Source organism: Polyodon spathula, chromosome 3, assembly GCF_017654505.1.
Source record: "Polyodon spathula isolate WHYD16114869_AA chromosome 3, ASM1765450v1, whole genome shotgun sequence".
NCBI classification, from domain to species: domain Eukaryota; kingdom Metazoa; phylum Chordata; class Actinopteri; order Acipenseriformes; family Polyodontidae; genus Polyodon; species Polyodon spathula.
The window spans coordinates 88,366,375-88,386,175 of record NC_054536.1 but is presented as its reverse complement, the minus strand read 5'-3'; the positions used below and the strand labels follow the sequence as shown (position 1 = coordinate 88,386,175).

General features: G+C 36.8%; 2 protein-coding genes across 3 annotated transcripts; one reads left to right on the top strand and one right to left on the bottom strand.

Moving 5' to 3' along the window:
- The first annotated feature begins 2,124 nt into the window (after positions 1–2,124).
- On the top strand, positions 2,125–5,662 carry LOC121308767 (anterior gradient protein 2 homolog). Its single transcript, XM_041241384.1, has 8 exons — positions 2,125–2,199; positions 3,204–3,336; positions 3,702–3,765; positions 3,838–3,890; positions 4,269–4,345; positions 4,719–4,782; positions 5,174–5,257; positions 5,394–5,662. Exons 2-8 carry the CDS (start codon positions 3,216–3,218, stop codon positions 5,441–5,443), a joined length of 513 nt encoding a protein of 170 aa, XP_041097318.1. The 5' UTR covers positions 2,125–2,199; positions 3,204–3,215; the 3' UTR covers positions 5,444–5,662.
- A 6,014-nt stretch (positions 5,663–11,676) lies between these two features.
- On the bottom strand, positions 11,677–19,492 carry LOC121313591 (tetraspanin-13-like). Of its 2 annotated transcripts, XM_041246282.1 has the most exons (7): positions 19,451–19,492; positions 19,268–19,338; positions 15,812–15,979; positions 15,430–15,510; positions 14,625–14,738; positions 13,175–13,285; positions 11,677–12,871 (listed from the first exon to the last, which is right to left on the bottom strand). In XM_041246282.1, the coding sequence occupies exons 2-7, from the start codon at positions 19,328–19,330 to the stop codon at positions 12,797–12,799; spliced, it is 612 nt and encodes a 203-aa protein (XP_041102216.1). In that variant the 5' UTR covers positions 19,331–19,338; positions 19,451–19,492; the 3' UTR covers positions 11,677–12,796. The 2 variants fall into 2 exon arrangements, with proteins under 2 accessions (XP_041102216.1, XP_041102218.1); XM_041246284.1 differs by lacking the exons at positions 19,268–19,338; positions 19,451–19,492 and adding an exon at positions 17,807–18,407.
- Positions 19,493–19,801: the final 309 nt, after the last annotated feature.

Below are 19,801 nucleotides of genomic sequence, written 5' to 3'. Positions count from 1 at the left end.
CTTGTCCTATCCTAAGACTCCAATTCCACAGACTGATTCTTGTGGATTTTTGTAATAACCTTGGGAAGGAAAGCACGGCTTGTACGCAGTGACACCCTGCTGCCATCATCCCGAATACACTTACAGGAGCTGTGCACTGTCAGCGCCTGCACCTCACTCACCCGCTTTGCGGAGGTGATAGCCAAGAGGAAGTCTGTCTTCATAGACAGATGCTTCAACTCTATGGAGTGTATGGACTCAAACAGGGCCTTCTTGAGAGCCTCCAGTAAAACATCAAGGCTACATTTGGAGAGAACGGCCCTCCTGGGAGGGTGTAACCACCAAGCACCTTTCAGTAAACGGGTTGCTAAGAAATGTGCACCCGGAGATACCGAATCTACAGAGGCATGGCATGCAGACATAGCCGTTAAATACACCTTCAATGTGGAAGGAAACCTGCCAGCATCAAGGAGTTCTTACAGAAACTGCAAGATAACTGGCATTGGGTAAGATACTGGGTCATGACTTCTAGTCAGACTGAAGTTCTGGAAATACTTCCACTTATACGCATACAGCGACCTAGTGGATTCTGCCTTAGTGCTCTGCAGAGAACCCATAACCGTGTCTGATAGCCCAGGTTCCGGATGCCAGAGAGTGCCTCTGGTCTGACTGAGGAGATCCAGACTAAACTATCTTGAGTGGCAAAAAGAGAAATGGCTTCAGTGGAATGATGGCTTTAACCCCTTGGTAGACGGGACCGAGGGCATCATCCCAGGAATGGGCCTATCGGCAGCTCTGCTATAAAGAGCTCAGAAAATACCTACCAAAATGCATGCATATCCCATACGTAGTGTTGTTGGCGGTCATCTTTGAATTGAAAGGGCACTGCAATATACAAGTGTTATTTTTTTTTTCCTATATTAGTCAAATATAATGTCTGGTAAGGAATTAAATTTAAACCCAGGATAACATTTTTAATTTGTAAGAGAATTATTAAAATGCATAAAGAAAATGTATATATTACAGAAACAGTATGGGCACGCCACGGCATTTTTAGAATGTATTGCATATATTTTGATGAAATCCTAAATATATTTTAGAATCCTTCCCTCTATAAAATATATCTTGTATTCTTGTAGGAATGTACTGTAATATATTTTGAATGTTTTCTGAAATATATGAGAATATATTTTAAAATATGTTGCACTATACAGCACATGTTTAGGAAAGAGATGACAATATAGGACTATGTATTTTAAATATGTTTGTATTGCTTTGACATATAGTACACCTTCTTCAAATGTTTGGCATAAAAGCATTAAAGAAAAACCTGCTCTTGTGACCAGCTTGTTATAAAGATGCATCTGTCAGTATCTTTCAATTTGATTAAGAATCTCCCTCTATTAGGGTCAGCTCTCTATTAAGAACACTATTCACAGCCCTGTTTGGTGTTTCTAATGGAGGGGTTTGTAGTGTTACAAATGTACAAACTGAAAGCGCATCATTAGATTGTAAAGACTTTTGTTCCACTACAACTACATCAGCTCCATTGGTGTTATGTAAGTTGGCATTTGGGGCATAACACTCAAAGGCACGACTTTGTGGACCCAGTATTGTACATTATGCCCTTTCTGCCACAAGGTACTTAGATGTCGGTGCTAGTTTTAATACTCCACCACTGAATACTGTATAAGCCTAGAATAAATTTGTTTGTATGAAAGGATGTGGCGTTTATCAAAAACTACTAATAACCTTATTTAATTTCAATAGAAAATTATATTTTCATTTGGGATGTAATAATATGTCCATTCCTGAGTCTAGCAGACCATAAGTGATAAGCAAAACACTTTTCATAAAGTGGAGAGTTATTTCTTCAAATGAATTCAACCAATAACAATACAGCAGACCAGGTTTAGATTGAATCTTGCCTCTACCTGGACTGATACCCAGGCTGTCAACATAACAAACACCTGAACGATATGTATAAAGCCAAAGTAAACATTGCTGCTTCAAGGGTTAAAGGTTGTGGGGATTGGCAATGGGCATTTCAGATATCCCCCTCTTTATAATCGCGTTTGATTCCTGCATTCCTGCAGCAGGCAGGGGGTGGAGTTAAAGAGCGCCCAGGAGTATAAATCGAAAGAGCCTGAGTCTGTTGAGCCCCATCAACGCCTGAAACCACCTTGCTGAGCAAGTTAGCGTAATCAGATCGGAAAGCAGGTAAGATTTCTGTTAGTCTGCAAACCTTTACAAGGCAACTTAACTGTTTCCTGCTGTGGTTTCTCAAACCTTTCATTGCATATTTTATTTTGTACTTACCATAAACAAAACGTAGTTGTGCTTTTGATTCAATTACTTTTATTGAAATGTTTTAAATGTATACTTTGTAGAGCATCAGAAAGTGGACGACAATAATTAAAAAGATAACATAATTGCATTAAAACTTATGAGCGTACATCCGATTTAGATTGTCCTATACATGGAGAAATATGTTTGAAAACAGGATATAAATTCACATTGCATTACTTTTTTTTTTTTTACGCCAGCATAATAATGATCCAAATGGACATTGTACAACTTTCTGTCGCTTTGCACTTTCTGTAGACTCGTGTTTTCTTTCTTCGTTTTTCTTTTGCAAGTAAATGTATCAATTTCAAACACTGAAACATATTCAATCAACTACTGTGTACTAAAATGCAGCCGCGATAATAAATAAAACAAAAACTGTTAACTTATGCGTTTTGTGATTACTAATTATGTTTACCAGAGCATTTCTAAAAGAAATGCTGAAATATTTCTGAAAACAGCAAAGATCACGAGCAGAACAGAGCGCTCTCTCTATACGCACACAAATGCCAAAGGAAAGCCGCTCAAATTCAAGTATTTTGTTTTTATTTGTGCATTTTAGTCCTTGTGCGTAAGTACCCCTATTACCCTTAAGTCGTCGTCGTCCGGCCCCCGCCGGCGTACGTGTGCCACCGGTTGAAAACCCCTGCTGTAGAAACATCGTAGTAGTGTTAATAAAGTAATAAGTTAACGTTTAAGACTTGGAAGAAATAACTAATTATCACGTTGGCAGTTTAAAACCTGTAAGCTAAAGCACATTTGCTCATAAGATAGCAATCAGCCTATAGAGGTATTCCTACTTGGTTTTAGGAAGCTGAAGAATCTGCTAATGAGATTATAGCATCATTGTTTCATTTTTGTTCTCTGCTCTTTCACAGAAGTCTGTAATCATGGTGAAAGGATTGATGTCAGTGCTTTTGGTCCTGGTGGCTGTCTCCTCCAGCTTTGGAAAACCTGAAAAAAATGGTTCTGCCAAAAAAGAGAAGAAATCTCCAGAGACTCTGTCCAGAGGTAATGTCTCATTGCATTTTACATTTCATTTAACAAAAGCTATGGCCAGCAACAAGTATTTACATTTTGCATTCAAAGGACATTAAGACAACCCTTCAACCATACCTGTTAAGTATTATGCAAGCTGCTAAACTTAAAACCTTTCTAAGATAAGTTGTGGTTATGAGCAAATGAGTTTCCCAGGTAACTACATTTGAAAAACGTCACTCGCAGATGGTACTTGTGGGTTACCTAATCAACGCATTTCAGTGTTGCTTAAAACTGTTCTAAAGATTCCTTTCTTTCCTGTACAATTGTAAATACTGTCCTCTGTTTCCGATATCTATTTCTTGAATGTTAATTGAATGCAGTTTTGTTAATTGCAGGGTGGGGTGATGAGCTCACTTGGACGCAGACCTATGAAGAAGCTTTGTTCAGATCCAAATCAAGGTGACTATACTTTTAGCTTTTTTTTTTATTTATTTTATTACATAATGGTAATTTTTTTTTCTTTTAATATAGCAACAAACCCCTTATGGTCATCCATCATTTGGAGGATTGCCCCCACAGTCAAGGTAATACACTCAACAGCTTTTAGCATCTCATTCTGTTTTAAGAAACAGGACAATGAGAACTGAATGATGGATTTCTAAGGAAGGTGCTCACAATTCATGGCCCCCAATTGACATTGGATGTTACATTTTCCAGACTTTTTTTTTTTTTTTTAATGAAACCTTTTCATAGTCATTACTTCTCCTGAACTAAAACTTATTCAAATTCTTAAATCATATCCACTATATCCATGAATATTTTGATTAAATGTGGTCTGTTCTTGCAGCACTATCATGGCTCGAAGCCTAAACATAGACGCGCATAAACGTTGTTTATTTTTACCCAGTGTATTGTATCTTGTCACAACTGTTGTACAAATAACTGGTTTGTCTTCTGTATAGCTATGAAGCAAGTTTTTGCAAATAACAAAGACATTCAGACGATGGCTGGAGAGGACTTCATCCTGTTGAACCTTGTGGTATGACTGTAACTTGCAGCCCTATTTTAATTTAAGTTTATATTTCACTGAAACTGTGTGAAGATCTAAAAAAGGATGGGTAAACCACGTTAATGGTTGAAATGAATCATTACATCCTCCTGCCAGTCCAAAAAGCTGCTAATTGTTTCACTGTTCTGGTTAAGTCAGGACCACAGATGGTCATCCCTTTGGAAATGGTGCTAAAGGTATTGTTTAGAATGTGTCTGCTCAGGTGAACACGATTTGAAGGTGTGCTGAAATGTGCATGCTTGGGAAAACCTTTTTTTTATATATAGCATCAAATAATGGGGATACGTTTTTTTATTCTGTATACGTTTGCAGTAAGTTTCAAGGTCTTGATTTTTATTTTCAGTTTGAAACTTCAGACAAGAACCTTGCCCCAGATGGTCAGTATGTGCCCAGAATCATCTTTGTTGGTGAGTGAAGTTTTTCACCAGTTTGTTTTGAATGCCGTTTTCTTTTATGCTTGTACATATAAATACAATATGGGTGATGTGTCATACATTGTTTATGTAGTAAGACTAGCTGGACTGGACACCTGGAGTAGTTTTAAATCTATCCACATAGATTGCAGCTTGAAGTATTGTCTTGTGATATGCCTCCTGGAGACCTGCCCTCTTTGAGAGTAAGGAAACTCGGTACTCTTTAAAAGCTACCTTCAGTATAAACTGTGTAAAAATGTTTAGTTCTGTGATGTGGACTAAATTGATCACCTGAACCTGATGCTTATAGTGAAATGACAACAAACACCTGACAACTAACCTCTTAAGATTCATTGTGTAACAAACATTGTGTGGTTTATTGCAGACCCGTCTCTGACTGTGAGAGCTGACATAACTGGAAGATATGAAAACCGTCTCTATGCTTATGAACCTGCAGACCTTGATCTGTGTAAGTATATAATCCTACAGCGTGGAAAACGGGTTTCTCTGAAAGCATACACTGACCAGTTATACCACATGCATTCAAGAGTTCAATGGGTCACAAGCAATGTACTTTTTTTTTTTTTTTTTTTTTTTTAAACTAGTGCTTTCCAACATGAATAAAGCCAAGAAGCTGCTGAAAAATGAATTATAAGAGGAGGAAGCTGCGTAACCTCTGAGATCCCTGGAATTCCTCATGCCAGGATTTGTCTAGCAGCACCCAGCCTGGGCAGTTTATTGCTGCAACATTAAGCACTGGTGTATTACATGTTTTCAGAATGCTTGTCAAAGGTGTGCTTAAAATATGCAAAAATACAGTAGTTAAGTGCTTTATTAAAATTAGCTGTTATCAAACTGATACGTCTCATTCTTATGCATGGATTTAATAAACAAAGTGGTGTGGCTTTTTTTAAACCACTTTCAGATTAAATGATCAATGGGTTTTAATTGGGTCTGCATTCTGGTTGTTGACCTTGTACTTTTCCTTAATCTACTCCAACGAATGAATTTCTCTATGTAATAGTCGTGTAGATACAGATGCGTGCAGAGCCGTTACAAAACAGCCAGTGATTTCAAGGTGCAAGGGTGTTTGATTTAATTAACTATGTCCAGAGCATTAAGGCAAACACCTGTAAATAAGGGTGTGATACAGTGGTCTGTATCGCATGGTATTTGTAAATCCCTGGGTTTGACCCATAACCCAAAAGTCTAGTTTTTACACACAAACAGTTCCTAGTGCTGTATTTACAGTTATCTGTGAAAGTGAGGTCCAGCTTTATGCTGGTACTCCCATTCACAAACAGTTAACAAAACTCATGGTTTCACAATATGGCAACATGAACTCCTTTGTAGGTTAAAACACTAACCATTTATCAAGGAACAGGTCACTTCCCCTACGCCCTCTATTTATGCTGTCGCTCATGACCCCTAGGTTAACGAGCGCATCCAATCCTCAGATGCCATGCCATCTCCTGTGGAGACATTGAGCTTGAGTGCTGGATCTCAGCCCCCTTCCTAAATGACTGGCTTCCACCTACCCTAAAGAATAAACTATCATGCAATTTGATTAAGGTTACTCTGTTCCTTTTACACAGGTCGGGAGGGAGATCTAACACCAAGAATTATTTTATATCTTGTCACAGTAATGTATTATGCATGTGGGTGGAGGGTTTAGTGCTGGGGGAGAGAGCACCACACAACCTCTTTCCTCGGTCTTAGCATGTGGTGCTTTTGTGATTCATCACCAGTAATCAAGCAGGGAGCACTGGAATCAAACCCACAGGCCAGAGGTAAGATTCTCTTGAATTAGACAATGGATCCACTTTGTACTCTAGTTGCCACTTTCTGCCTATGACCCACTAGACCTAATGTAGACATATCACTCATTTTGTATAGAGCTTATACCCAAGTGTTTTTCATCAACTAGAATTTTAGGATTGAGAGCATATTTTATTTAACATCATGTAATCAAGAAAATTACAAAATTATCTAGATGTCAAACCCTTTGGCCCTAGTTGCAGTTAACTTGATGTTAAAATGTTTTATATCAAGCAGTTACAGATCCAAAAGTACTCAGGAAATAGAGCAGGGAAGGAAGGCCATTACTTTATACAATAATTATAACATAGAATAAACACCTGAACTTAATGCACCAAGGTATTGCCTTCTGCTACCACTTACCTTATCGCATTGGCTTTTTGGTTTATTTGTATTTGGAACACACTACTTTTAACATTTAAACTTAATTACTAAAACTTGGTCCAATTATTAATATAGTTCAGTAATGCTAAGACTTGAAAATCAAAATAGGCTCTTTGTGTTAAAGTAATGGAAATCCAACAGTGCATGCTCCTCTTTCTGTCTGTTCAAAATGTGTACAATAATCACTACACTTTTTAACAACCAATGTTTTACATATTGTAGGAGAATATTTGTGTAAACAGGTTTGTAATATACTTGGGTAATGGTATCATATGTAGTATACTATAGTATTTTGATAGGACAGTATGTCAGTTATACGTGTGTAACTCAAGGCATGTGCATTAAACACACTCCGGTTGCTTTAAGACCTCAGTTTATATATAAAGACAGTTTATATATATATATATATATATATATATATATATATATATATAAATAAAACTCAATATGTGCATACTATTATATATGCGCCATAGCTATGGTTGCAATGTTCTTTCCATTATAAGCCCCTATTTTGTGCAGCTCCAAAAGTGGGGTTAAGTTCAATCAATCTGCCTGATGGTTTGGATTTCAGGTCTGATTGGTAGGCTGAATTCTAGCTACACGTTGTGTTATTCTATCCAGTAGTTTTTGAGCTACAGCTCGGGTGGTTCTTCATGTAAGTTTGGTGCAGGGAGAGCATTTTTTACTATCCACCTGTAGGTAAAAAAACTGCTGCATAGTTACTACTCCCATTTGGCAAGTTACTGCATCTAAGTAGTCTTTAGTGCCTTTTGTGGGCGGGGAGCTTTAAAAATGTATATTGTAATATATAAAAAAAAGAAATTGTGTAGTTCTGACTGGACCTGTAACAATGCAATCACTTAAGAACACTCTCCAGTTTGAACTACAGCTCCCAGAATGCACCCTGAACAGCTGATCGTAGCTAAGTGTGCACACCTAAATTCAACAGTACTGAAAATATTTCAATTAGCCATCATAAAACAAAAACACGGAAATGCCAAATATCCAAAGCCATTTGAAACACTATACAGTCATGCTTGTTTAGTGCAAATACTGTAGTCAGTCCACAGCACATTTTCATTTGTACTTATTATCAATTTCCTCATTTAAAAAAAAATGTTTAGGACTTAAGTAAGACATTTTCAAAGATGCAGAATCACAGTCAAATTGTTCTTGCACTTTAACAGTAGATTTATAGAATTACATTTAGTAAATAATATACCAAACTAATCTATAAAAATAAAATTAATGGATGCAAACTATATTTGAGTGATCACCAGCAACAAATCACCTGAATATGAAATTACTATTTACACCACAACTGGAAGTAGACTACAGGGTCCACTTGGATTAAACTGACAGAACCTGAACGACCACGGATATTTTCTGTCTACTCGACAGCAGGGATGTGGTTAGGCCTAGCCCAGTTGAGGAAACACATTGATCGAAGGGTCACTTGACAGCAGGGATGCAGTTAGGCCTAGCCCAGTGGAGGAAACACATTGCTCGAAGGGTCACTCGACAGCAGGGATGCAGTTAGGCCTAGCCCAGTGGAGGAAACACATTGCTTGAAGGGTCACTCGACAGCAGGGATGCGGTTAGGCCTAGCCCAGTGGAGGAAACACATTGCTCGAAGGGTCACTCGACAGCAGGGATGCGATTAGGCCTAGCCCTGTGGAGGAACTGTGCTCTCCCAAGAAGGAATAGACAACCACTTGTGAGGGTGACTCACACACAACAGACAGATAAGAAAGAGCGGCCATACTACACAAGCGAGGAGGCTGCTGAAAGACACAAAAATGAAAGACTCGTCTTTCAGAGTCGTTGATTCCGGGAAAGCGGCAAGCCAGCTTTCAGCACAAATGCAAGGGAAATACAATCAACTCGAGCGCTTACTCAGGATGACGGTTCTAAACAGTCGGCGGGCAGGACCTAGTGCATCATCCCAGGAAGGGGCCTACTGGCAGCTTTGATATAGAGAGCTCAGCAATACCTACACAATGGGCTGGCATATCCCATACATAATGTTGTTGGTGGTCGTCTTCGAATTGAAAGGGAACTAGTTCTTCATAAAATCAAGATAAAAACTTTATTTTTTAGTTTTTAACAGATCTATATTCTAATAGCACTCCTTCGGGTTCAAATGCTTAAATAAGTTTAACATTTGCACTCAGTAGTAATATTTATACTATAGGCTACATGTATGTCTCATGTTCATCATACTGTATATGCGGTATGTTGTATGGACTATTATATATGTTTCTTTAATAGATGACAACTAGAATGGTTTTGCAGTTAGAAAATGTTGCATACAAAAACAATGTCTCATTACTGGATTGCTGTAGTGTACGAAAAAGTCATGTGCATAGGGACAGATTTTTTCAGACTATAATAAGCCAGCTGAAACATTTCAGTAGCTGATCTCACATTTTTATGTCCCTGGAACCATTGCCCTGCTGGTTTTTGTTCCAACCAAGCGCTCAATTACACAATTCAACTATTATGTAATTGCCTCTCAATAATTTGCCTAATCTGAGCTTTTTAATTATTTTAAACAGATTGAGATTTCAATTTAGGTATAAAATTGTATAAGGAACTTAATTCTCCAACTTAAGCTAGTTATTAGTTCAACTAAGGGTTCAATTAAGTAATTGAGTGCTTGGTTGGAACAAAAACCAACAGGGCAGTGGTCCCCCAGGACCATGATTAAGAACCACTGGTCTAGAGAATAAGAACATAAGAAAGTTTACAAACGAGAGGAGGCCATTCGGCCCATCTTGCTCGGTTGGTTGTTAGTAGCTTATTGATCCCACAATCTCATCAAGCAGCTTCTTGAAGGATCCCAGGGTGTCAGCTTCAACAACATTACTGGGGAGTTGATTCCAGACCCTCACAATTATCTGTGTAAAAAAGTGCCTCCTATTTTCTGTTCTGAATGCCCCTTTGTCTAAACTCCATTTGTGATCCCTGGTCCTTGTTTCTTTTTTCAGGCTGAAAAAGTCCCTTGGGTCGACACTGTCAGTACCTTTTAGAATTTTGAATGCTTGAATTAGGTCGCCACGTAGTCTTCTTTGTTCAAGACTGAACAGATTTGATTATTTTAGCCTGTCTGCATATGACATGCCTTTGAAGCCTGGAATAATTCTGGTCACTCTTCTTTGCACTCTTTAGAGAGCAGCAATATCTTTTTTATAGCGAGGTGACCAGAATTGCACACAATATTCAAGATGAGGTCTTACTAGTGCATTGTACAGTTTTAACATTACTTCCCTTGATTTAAATTCAACACTTTTCACAATGTATCCGAGCATCTTGTTAGCCTTTTTTATAGCTTCCCCACATTGTCTAGATGAAGACATTTCTGAGTCAACAAAAACTCCTAGGTCTTTTTCATAGATTCCTTTTCCAATTTCAGTATCTCCCATATGATAGTTTATACAGAAAACAAAAACATTAATTTAAATTGTACTTACAAGTGTATTGTTTACAAGGTTGTTCTGACGGGTCTACCTATATGTGACCTTTATATAATATATATCTATATATATATTATATATATATATATATATATATATATATATATATATATATCTAATCTGCTCTACTGTAGCTATCATGCTTCTTTGTGTACATGCCAATGTAGACACATTCATGGTGCTCACTGTAACTCAGGTCACTCTTTCCACTATTGTCTATAGAAGTGATACAAGTGTTGCATAACTGCTACTGTTACTTCCAGTGCAAAAGTTAGCACACTTGCCGCTATGCAATATGCGCATTGCCACATAGCTGTCCAAGACCATTGTTTTACCAAATGCATTTGCATATGTATCCCACTCAGAAAAAGGAATGTTTTTTTTTTTTAGAACAGTGCCATGGAGAATGAGGACCAAACTGTACTTGTTTGTCTTGTTATTATCAGATGAGTTCTTAAGAACAGCTAACGGCACAATACTCTACATACCAACAAACACACCCAGGTAATGTCCTTCTGGGCAGTGTTGGTGGAGCATTTGTCCAGTGGTGCACAACTCTGTCTTGGAGGACTGGTGTCCCTGCAGGTTTATATTCCAACTACAATCTAAAATACTATATTGGATCTTATTAGAAGCTTAATTGGTCCAATTAACTAATTTAGGGTATAGTTAGAACAAAAACCAGAAGGACTGACCCGAGTTGTGCACCACTGGATTAGTCATTGCTGATGTCATATCTGATGCGATGCATAGGCATAATCTGTGTGAGTTAAGGTTGCATGCAACATTAACGTTATTTTAACAAAGTTTCTGTTACTGAAATGTATTTACATATATATTATTTATATATAAATAAAGCATGGATTTTGTATTTTAAGGAAGCTACATTTAGGTTTATACACAGCCCCTGATAACTCTTAGACTCTCTGCTAACGCTTAGACTGACTAAACACAGTCCTTTTTGGTATGAGATGGTGAAAAATTTGGAAGCAATGACAGCGTATCAAATATTTTTTATTGCATTATTTTTTACTTTCAAATCAATTACAGCATGACATGAAATTCACAGAATCACCAAGTCTATTGCCACTCACCACTGAGTTTTATTGGTGGAAACACACAAACCGTCAATCAAATCAATCATTCACAGGATGAGAAAAGTGTTTAACATCCAGCAGTGACAGATCCAAAGGAATTGACAAAGTACTGAGCAGGGAAGGAAGGCCATTACTTTATTCAGCAGTTAGGAGAATAAAGATAAACCATAGAACATTGTAGCACTACTCTTAAGATTTTACCTTCACATCAAAAACAAATCTATAGCTAGGATTTATTATGCAAATTACAGCTCTAACTATATGAAACAATCTCTTAATTAAATGCAGTATCATTTAAATCTTAATCAGGCATTTATTATTTTATCCATATGCTTTCATTTCTACAGTAATAGAAAAACTAAAAATTTCAACAATATATTCTCAGCATACAACCAATTTTCTTGCACTCATGCTGTAGTAATTGTTTAGGTTTCTTTATTTTAAATAATCCAGTGTCTATAGTTTCATAAAACTAATATGTATGGGGTTTAATATACTGTAAGTTACTTATTATTACAAAGCTATAGTTATGAGATGCAGATAAAATGTTTGTCTTTCTTACGTGGACTTGCTTCTAAAAAGGTTTCTCTGTAATATACATTTATGCATTTAATTTTGCATTTATTATTGCAGATACAAAACATGTTGTATGTTTACAATGTAATGCATATCTTAACTTGCAATATTGACAATCATTTAAAGCGAACATTTTTCATTTATAAAGAAATCAAACTGAAAAAAAAAATTGATCTGGCCTTAGATAAAACAGATAAACAAGTACTGTGCTTAGCCACTTGTCCTCTTAAGTAACAGAAGGTATATAACATATTCCTATCTTAGACGTTGATACCAGTTGAAGTATTTGTAAATTAACTTTATATTGTCAGTAAAATACAAATTTGATTGGTGTGGTATTTCAACTTAATAACATCCACTTACAAAAGTGTTAAAAAGTGCACTGTTCAAATCACACAAGAACCTTATTGAGAATTACAATTCTGAGAGCAGATCAGACTACAAGCACACATTAGAATGCTTTGTGTTCACAGGAGTGCTATTGTATATCAAACCAAGCTTTCAAGTCTCAGCTCTGCACAAAGTTATTTAATGATAACCCAACCCCTGAAAACTGGTACCATCTAACAATTAAGTAAATGTATTTTACACACAGAAAAAGTCTGCAATCAGATGACTTAGTGCAACATTTTTAGCACAGTTTATGATTTCAAATCACAGAAAGGCGCTTGGATTTGCACGGGGATCCTTTTGGTTCCTGTACCGGTATGTTAGCCACACTCCCAAAATCTGGAAAGAAAAAAAAGAAAAGTGTATGGTATTTAATCTACTTGTACTGTGTTACTACAATTAGTAAATCTATAAAAAAAATTAAAAAAAAAAAAAAAACACACTGCAGTACCAAGTCCAAACAAAAACTATTGATATAAAAATGGAAAAAAATACATTTCCTTTGGATTTTTCTAAGCACCATCTTTTTTTCCCACTTACTAATATGGCTGTTCAACACCAGCCAACCTCCTTCTTTTCACCTGTAATCAGTACAGTAGTGCATGTATCGTGCAAAGTAATTTAATTAAACTGTTCACTCACTTCAGAGAAGCTAAAGAATAGCCCAATTCCTCCAACAAATCTCAGAACCTCTCCTGTATGCGCTTGTATTTTCAATGCACATGATGTGCAGGAAAGGTTGCTGAAGCAAGGCTGAAATCATAAAAAAGTACAACTTAACATGATTAATAAGCTAAACGTTTTCATACCATATATTAACACTTTTATAACACATGCATTTCACATTCCCAAGTGTACGCAAACAACGGTGGAAATAAGTGCAAATAATTGTGGATGCAAAATTCAAATTGCATTGTGGTCAGGCAATTATTGCACTGCACCCTATGCAAGTTTAAGAGCAATGCAAATTACTTCACACACACAAATAATGATCGGCAATTATGAGCGAATCTGTCTATATAGCGGACACACATTTGTGAGTAGAGCGCAGTATGTTAGAAGAAGGGCAGCAATGTCCTCTTGGCGTACAAAAAAGTTCAGAGTAGGAGCTGAGATTCCTTATGGCTGAGGTCACTTTGAGGCTTTTCCAACAACTCCATTTCATTAAATTATGCTAGTATCCTTAGGAAATTATATGTATAGGTCTGCCCTTTTCAGCACGACATCCATAAATTTGCCTAGCACTGGAAAAGGTGGGTTGGGCTATCTAACCCTCCAGACATTCCAAAGGTAGTCTGAAAGGAACCAGAGGCTAAGTAGTGCAGAGAACACAGAACTTTCACATGTGCAGGGATAGCGGTCCCTAGATTGACACTGGGGTCTAGCTCATCCCTCAATACAGCTATGAGGTCAAGGATGACCTGCGGAGTGAGACGATAATGCTTTAACACCGCATCCTCTGGCATCCCAAACTGAGTGACCCTGGGAATGAATATGAGGGTCTTCTTTGTCTTGCCCTTCTCCTCCGAATGTGTTCCTGCCTCTCCTCAATAAGAGCCAATTCCATGCTCTTTGTTCTTAGAATGCATTTTAATATAATTTTAATGGATTAATGATGGCAAAGTGCAAATTTGATAATGGGTGCAGAATGCCAGGTGAACACCGGTCTTAACATACGTTGCAGTTTTAGCATTATGGGGGTTTTGCACCTGCAAATCACATTGCATTTATCCTTACCTACCCCTGTATTTGTTATGTTGGTACATATTTTTGTAATTTCACACACAAACAAAATGTGTATCATGACCTTGTCATCAACTTTTACAAACTATAACAAAACCATACATACAGTGTGCATTTCTTTGCTTTTTCTGTAATAGTGCAGTATCTTTCAAGCCATTGTGAAAGAGGCACTTGGTGTGAAAGCAGAAGTGGTCTTCAATACAATGGAACGCCACTTGCTAAGGTGCTGGCTAGAAACAGTGATTTCACCCAACAGAGACCCATAGCCCCTCATCTTACCACTCTTTTAACCCTCAAAGAAGAGTCAAAGTAAAGCAAAAAACATTAACACACTGAAATATTTACTCACAGCACTGCAAGTCTTCTTGTAATTAACACTGTAAAACCCACAGCAATCTAGACTGTTCTCAACATCCCTTTGTGTGGTTTCAGAAGTGTTCCACCCTACCTCAAGTAGGAGATTCTGCAAGGAGAGAGATTTTAACTGTGAATAAAGAATATACTTTGTATACTGCATCAGAGTTTGCAAGATCATGTACATTTTCAACCAGATTAGACGATGCCTGCAGATAACACTATCATACAATCTGCACAAAACGTTTCTTTCTTCTCAAATCTACAGCCATACGGTAGCTGATCATATAAATAAAAAATTCTCATGCCCTTATACTGTTCTAGCCCATTGGTATAATAATTTGCTGCACCACCTACTGTACACATACTGTATCCCATTACTCTGCTTCACTGATAAAGAGAGAAAGTTGGCGGACTCTTCAGCCACTTCAATATATACTTATCTTTCAGCTGAAATCTAAAAATACATTTGACCACCCTGCTAGTATTGAGAGGTTGTTCAGTTTGTCCGACAGTACTCCTCTTTGTACTACTTTTACAGCATTCCTCAATCTAATCTATCGGACCAGCAATAATCATCTCTGGATGCTCATTTGTTTCTGGGAAGCTTATATGGCCTATATGTAAGCATATTTATAGTACAGTATCTAGACTACAATAAGTACAATTACAAGCTACATACCATATCCTAAATGCATTTATATTACTTAGATAGCCATGTTGTAATTTCCATTATCCTGTCAGTATGCTATTGTATCTTCATGAACATTCTGGCTCTCAAACTAGGATGACAGACTTACCTGTTGTTCTTGATTTAGCGCAAGGCAAGCACAGGAAACTGAAAACTGGACAACAAACACCATGAAGAGTATGATCATGTACTGAAGATTTAGAATCAAGGAGACATATTTTAGATGTGCAAATGTGAACACTTTTATACTGTTAATGCATGCACCTTCAATAACTAGAAATCCTTACAATAATAATAATAAAACACATGGTTAATTTGTATTGTAAGAATATTTCCAGTAACTCTGCACACAACTATAATTGGCTCACATCTCTTTTCTCATTAACCAATTGCAACACTTTAGGAATGAAAGCAATTGCCTTTCACGGCCTACTGTGCATTCAAAGAGTGTATAGTGTTTCTTAATCTTCCATTATCTAGTTAAAGGATACAAAAAACAGCAACACCTGGTGATGCTTCATGGCACCAATCAATCCGACAACTGCCACAAGGAACAGGAATATCCCGACTCCTATAACTCCGCCCACAGCCTGGAAACTGGAAACAAGACCAAACCACTTCCCCCAAGCAGCAATCCCAATCATCAGCAAACTGACCATCTAAAAGAACAAAAACATAATTCACTTACAACTTCATTAGGCAATTGTTAAATCATTTATTTTAAAACATTTATTTATTTATTGAAATTATTTTACAGCTTTAAAAGAAAATTGCTTTACCATGACTGATACAATAAATATTGCTCTTTAATTGTGTGGCGTTTTGTGCTTGATTTTACATGTTAATTACAATTAAATTCCGTGGGGGTTAGGGGGGGGGGGCCCCCACCCGGGGGTGGGTGTTTAATAGAGAGGTTTACTTCTCTATTAACCCTAATAATATGGACACATAGGATAAACCAAGCAATGATTTATCAATAACTCTACACATCTGTGCAATTCAGAGACTTGATGGAAGAGTCGAAGATGTCCTTGCTGTTGCATATTCATTTCAACTTGTGCACATACAGATAATTATTTTACACAGACAATGCCCACTATGCATCCCAACTATTTTCATAACTACAGAGTATTTCCCCTACCTGAAGAAGTGGCTAACACACATGGGTAACCTCTGGAATATTAAAAGTCCTTCATTACCTGGGCATTTTCAGACGTGTCTTACTGTATGTTCATATTATAGCAATTGTTATCAATTATACATTATTACAAAATATATTTGAAGCTTCCATTAAAAAAAAAAATTACATTTAAAAAAAGCAACTACTAATGTATCTTTTGTTAGGTAAATATATTTGAAATGGCCCTTTCTTAACCCTAAAGACTAACATTTCTCTTTTTTCTTATATTGTTAGTTAGTAATGCACTAAACGTTTCAGGAAACAGTTACTGTAATCAGCACTTTAGTATTTCTACTCCTTATCTTTCTGTACAATTCAGGTTTCCTTCCGTTTGCTCAGCTGAAACTGGGAAATCTTGGTTCTCTGATAAATCTGTGCTTTGCAGGCATTCCGTTGATTTAAAACATTTGCAAGTTGGTTTGCTGGCAACTTTTGTTAATTTTTGAACACTGATTCTACCACAGCTCCTTGCAACACGGCTACCACAAGACGGAGCAACACAGGTCTCAAATCCTGCTGAAGACGACCATCCCATCCCTCCAAATGGCCAAGCTTACCATTTTATTCATTCATTATTTAAAAATGGAGGGAGGTAAAAATAACTGGACATTTATTCTGAATGTCGCACAAAGTAAAAACAATAGTTGGAGAACCCTGTAATAGACTATTTGATCAATATGCACACATCGAAATCCTGCTAATGATGGCATAAGAATGCTGGGTATTTAGTTTCAGTTAATTAAGTAGTCACACTTTTCCCTTTTCTATACTAACAGGCGATATGGATTTAATGAAGTGGAGAGAGTTTTCAAGCAAATGTTCCGTTATTAAGGCATTTAAAAAAAAAAAAGAAACACACAACGCATAAGACCAGGGGTCGCCAACCCTTGTCCTGGAGCCACAGTCCTGCAGGATTTTTGGGTCTCCAAGTCATGAAAGCCTAAAAACCTGAACACATTTTTGTGTTGACTCATTAAAAAATACAGACTGGCATATAGATGTACACACACACCATATGCTGCATGCTTCCAGTCATTGGAGGAGTAAAATAAAAATGCTGCCACATTTGAAGACCATTTTACACCACATTTTTTATTTTCTGTGATTAATTATATAATTCTTAGATAAGTCAATATACTTTAATGGTCAACACTATCCTTACTTTTTCAGCATCTAATTAGTTAGGCATGTTTAAACTTAGTGGTATTTTCTATTCGTTCAAACTTTTCTCAATTCATGGGCTTGTTGGTTCTTTCATATTGAGAGGATATTAAAGGAGTGATAACCCAGGCACTCAGTTTCTTACCTTGTATTAGTATTTCACAATATTACCACTGGCCCCCTTTGTGTGGAAGATGTTTCTTCACTTGTTTTAACTTTAGAAAAGTATTGTTTCCGTATGTCAGACTGACTCACATTCCACAAGTGAGGCTACTTGAGCAGATCGTGGAATTTTACATAAGAGGAGGAATGAAGTGTAAATGCTCTAAACCTACACAGTTGTGCTTGTAAAGGTGTTAATATCCCAAATGACAGCAAGCAAATCAGAGAACACAACTATTTAGCGTACTAAGGGGACCAGTGACATTGATAGCTAATACGCGGAAAATAATTTTATAACTGCGCTCATAACTTCTCTAGAGTGATCTTGTTTTACCACTAAAATACCTCTTTCAAACCTCAGAGAATGCATTCCATGCAAGCCAGTTTTTCAAGCACTGAACATTTAGTCTGACCTCTCAAATAACTTAATGTCATGCTCCAAGCTGTGATAATATTAAGAAATGTTTAATAAAAAATAAAAATAAGAGATCGGATTAGTCACCTGCAAATATTCCCTCATTCTTATACTCATTAAGAAAGTGCTGAAAATAATTAGTCCAAAGTTCTATCAACAAGGACAACGCTATCTCATTCATTCATATATAATTCTATATCTAACTATGTAAAAATAAATGTGTCATACAGTTGCCTACATGCCTTCCAGTGTGTATCATCCTTTGCGGATATACACATTGTTTATATTCACTGTGCGTGGGTGTTGTCACAGATTCATTCCCCTGTGCAAACACATTTGAAGGGATTTATTCTCACCAATGGGCTGACACAACCATGTTCCCAAAAAATTACTGCAAGTGCTTTTTGTCAATTGATTTTCTTCCGCAATTGCTGAGCTGTACTTAAATGATAAGAGCAGCGCCACGAATAACTTAACACGCAAATTAAACGAACTTGTTTTAAACTTAACACAGTTCTTGCTTATACAAGTTACATCTAAACACACACACACACACACTAATTAAATTACGAATAATATGCCACAATATGAAGTAAACAATACTGCAAGTTAAATTAGTTGATTTAAAAAAAAAAAAAAAAAAAAGCATTTTAGGTACGCTTCATTTTTAATATCGTCAATAATAATAATAATAATAATAATAATAATAATAATAAATAATAATAATAATAATACTTTAAAAACAGAGGTCACTCCATGCAGTTTTTTTTTTTTTTTTTAGCACAGCAACTCACAATACGCTGCAGTGCAGAAGACTTCCCACAGGTGCTTTGGCTATGTCATTTCAATATTTCATTTAGCAACACTGTAGAATAATTCCTTAAACTTTAACTCTACGTTATATATGGCATGCACAAACAAAGGCCCACGCTTAGACACATTTGGACATGAAAGGTGCCTATAATTACCCATACAGAAAAAAAAAATCTTGCTATGATCAGCCGACATCAGGTTATTTCCCATACTCACAACGTAGAGAATGTTCAGGGCGCAGAGGGCATTCTTGGAACAGACAAAACCACCGCAAACCATTGTAAATGCTGTAACAATTCCAAATAAAGAGTATTAAAAGGAATAACAGAATATTTTAACACACAAAAAAGACAGCCGTTTCAATAACCGATATCATTTTTTCCTAACAGTCTCACGCACGCAGAACGTCTTGCAGGGAATGCAGTGTAGATCTAGAAGCGCAACTAGAAACACCTGCGCTGCTCTGATTGGCCAATGTGCTAATTTCTTAAAACATATGCAAACCAATGCGGATATGCATGTGATTAAGCCACATTTCGCGAGATCAACATCCGTATATGACGTAGTTGAACAAGGTGAGTCAGGGTTGGCAAGGCTGAGGTACAGTACAGTATGTAAAATTTTATCTCCCAAGTTCCAGGCAGGTTGAAATGTACAGATACATGCTTTCTTAAATGAATTATAGATAACCATGTCACCTGCAAACTATGTGTACCTATAACTAGTATAGCAAGGGACTAGTGGTTTGTA

Excerpts from the sequence above, each read along its gene's own strand:
- LOC121308767 (XM_041241384.1), top strand. The coding sequence starts at position 3,216 with ATGGTGAAAGGATTGATGTCAGTGCTTTTGGTCCTGGTGGCTGTCTCC. Across the intron at positions 4,346-4,718 it reads TCATCCTGTTGAACCTTGTG|TTTGAAACTTCAGACAAGAA; the intron begins GTATGACTGTAA and ends TTTTATTTTCAG. Across the intron at positions 4,783-5,173 it reads GCCCAGAATCATCTTTGTTG|ACCCGTCTCTGACTGTGAGA; the intron begins GTGAGTGAAGTT and ends GGTTTATTGCAG.
- LOC121313591 (XM_041246282.1), bottom strand. The coding sequence starts at position 19,330 with ATGGTTTGCGGTGGTTTTGTCTGTTCCAAGAATGCCCTCTGCGCCCTG. Across the intron at positions 15,511-15,811 it reads ACCAGGTGTTGCTGTTTTTT|TACATGATCATACTCTTCAT; the intron begins GTATCCTTTAAC and ends CTAAATCTTCAG. Across the intron at positions 12,872-13,174 it reads TATTCTTTAGCTTCTCTGAA|ATTTTGGGAGTGTGGCTAAC; the intron begins GTGAGTGAACAG and ends TTTTCTTTCCAG.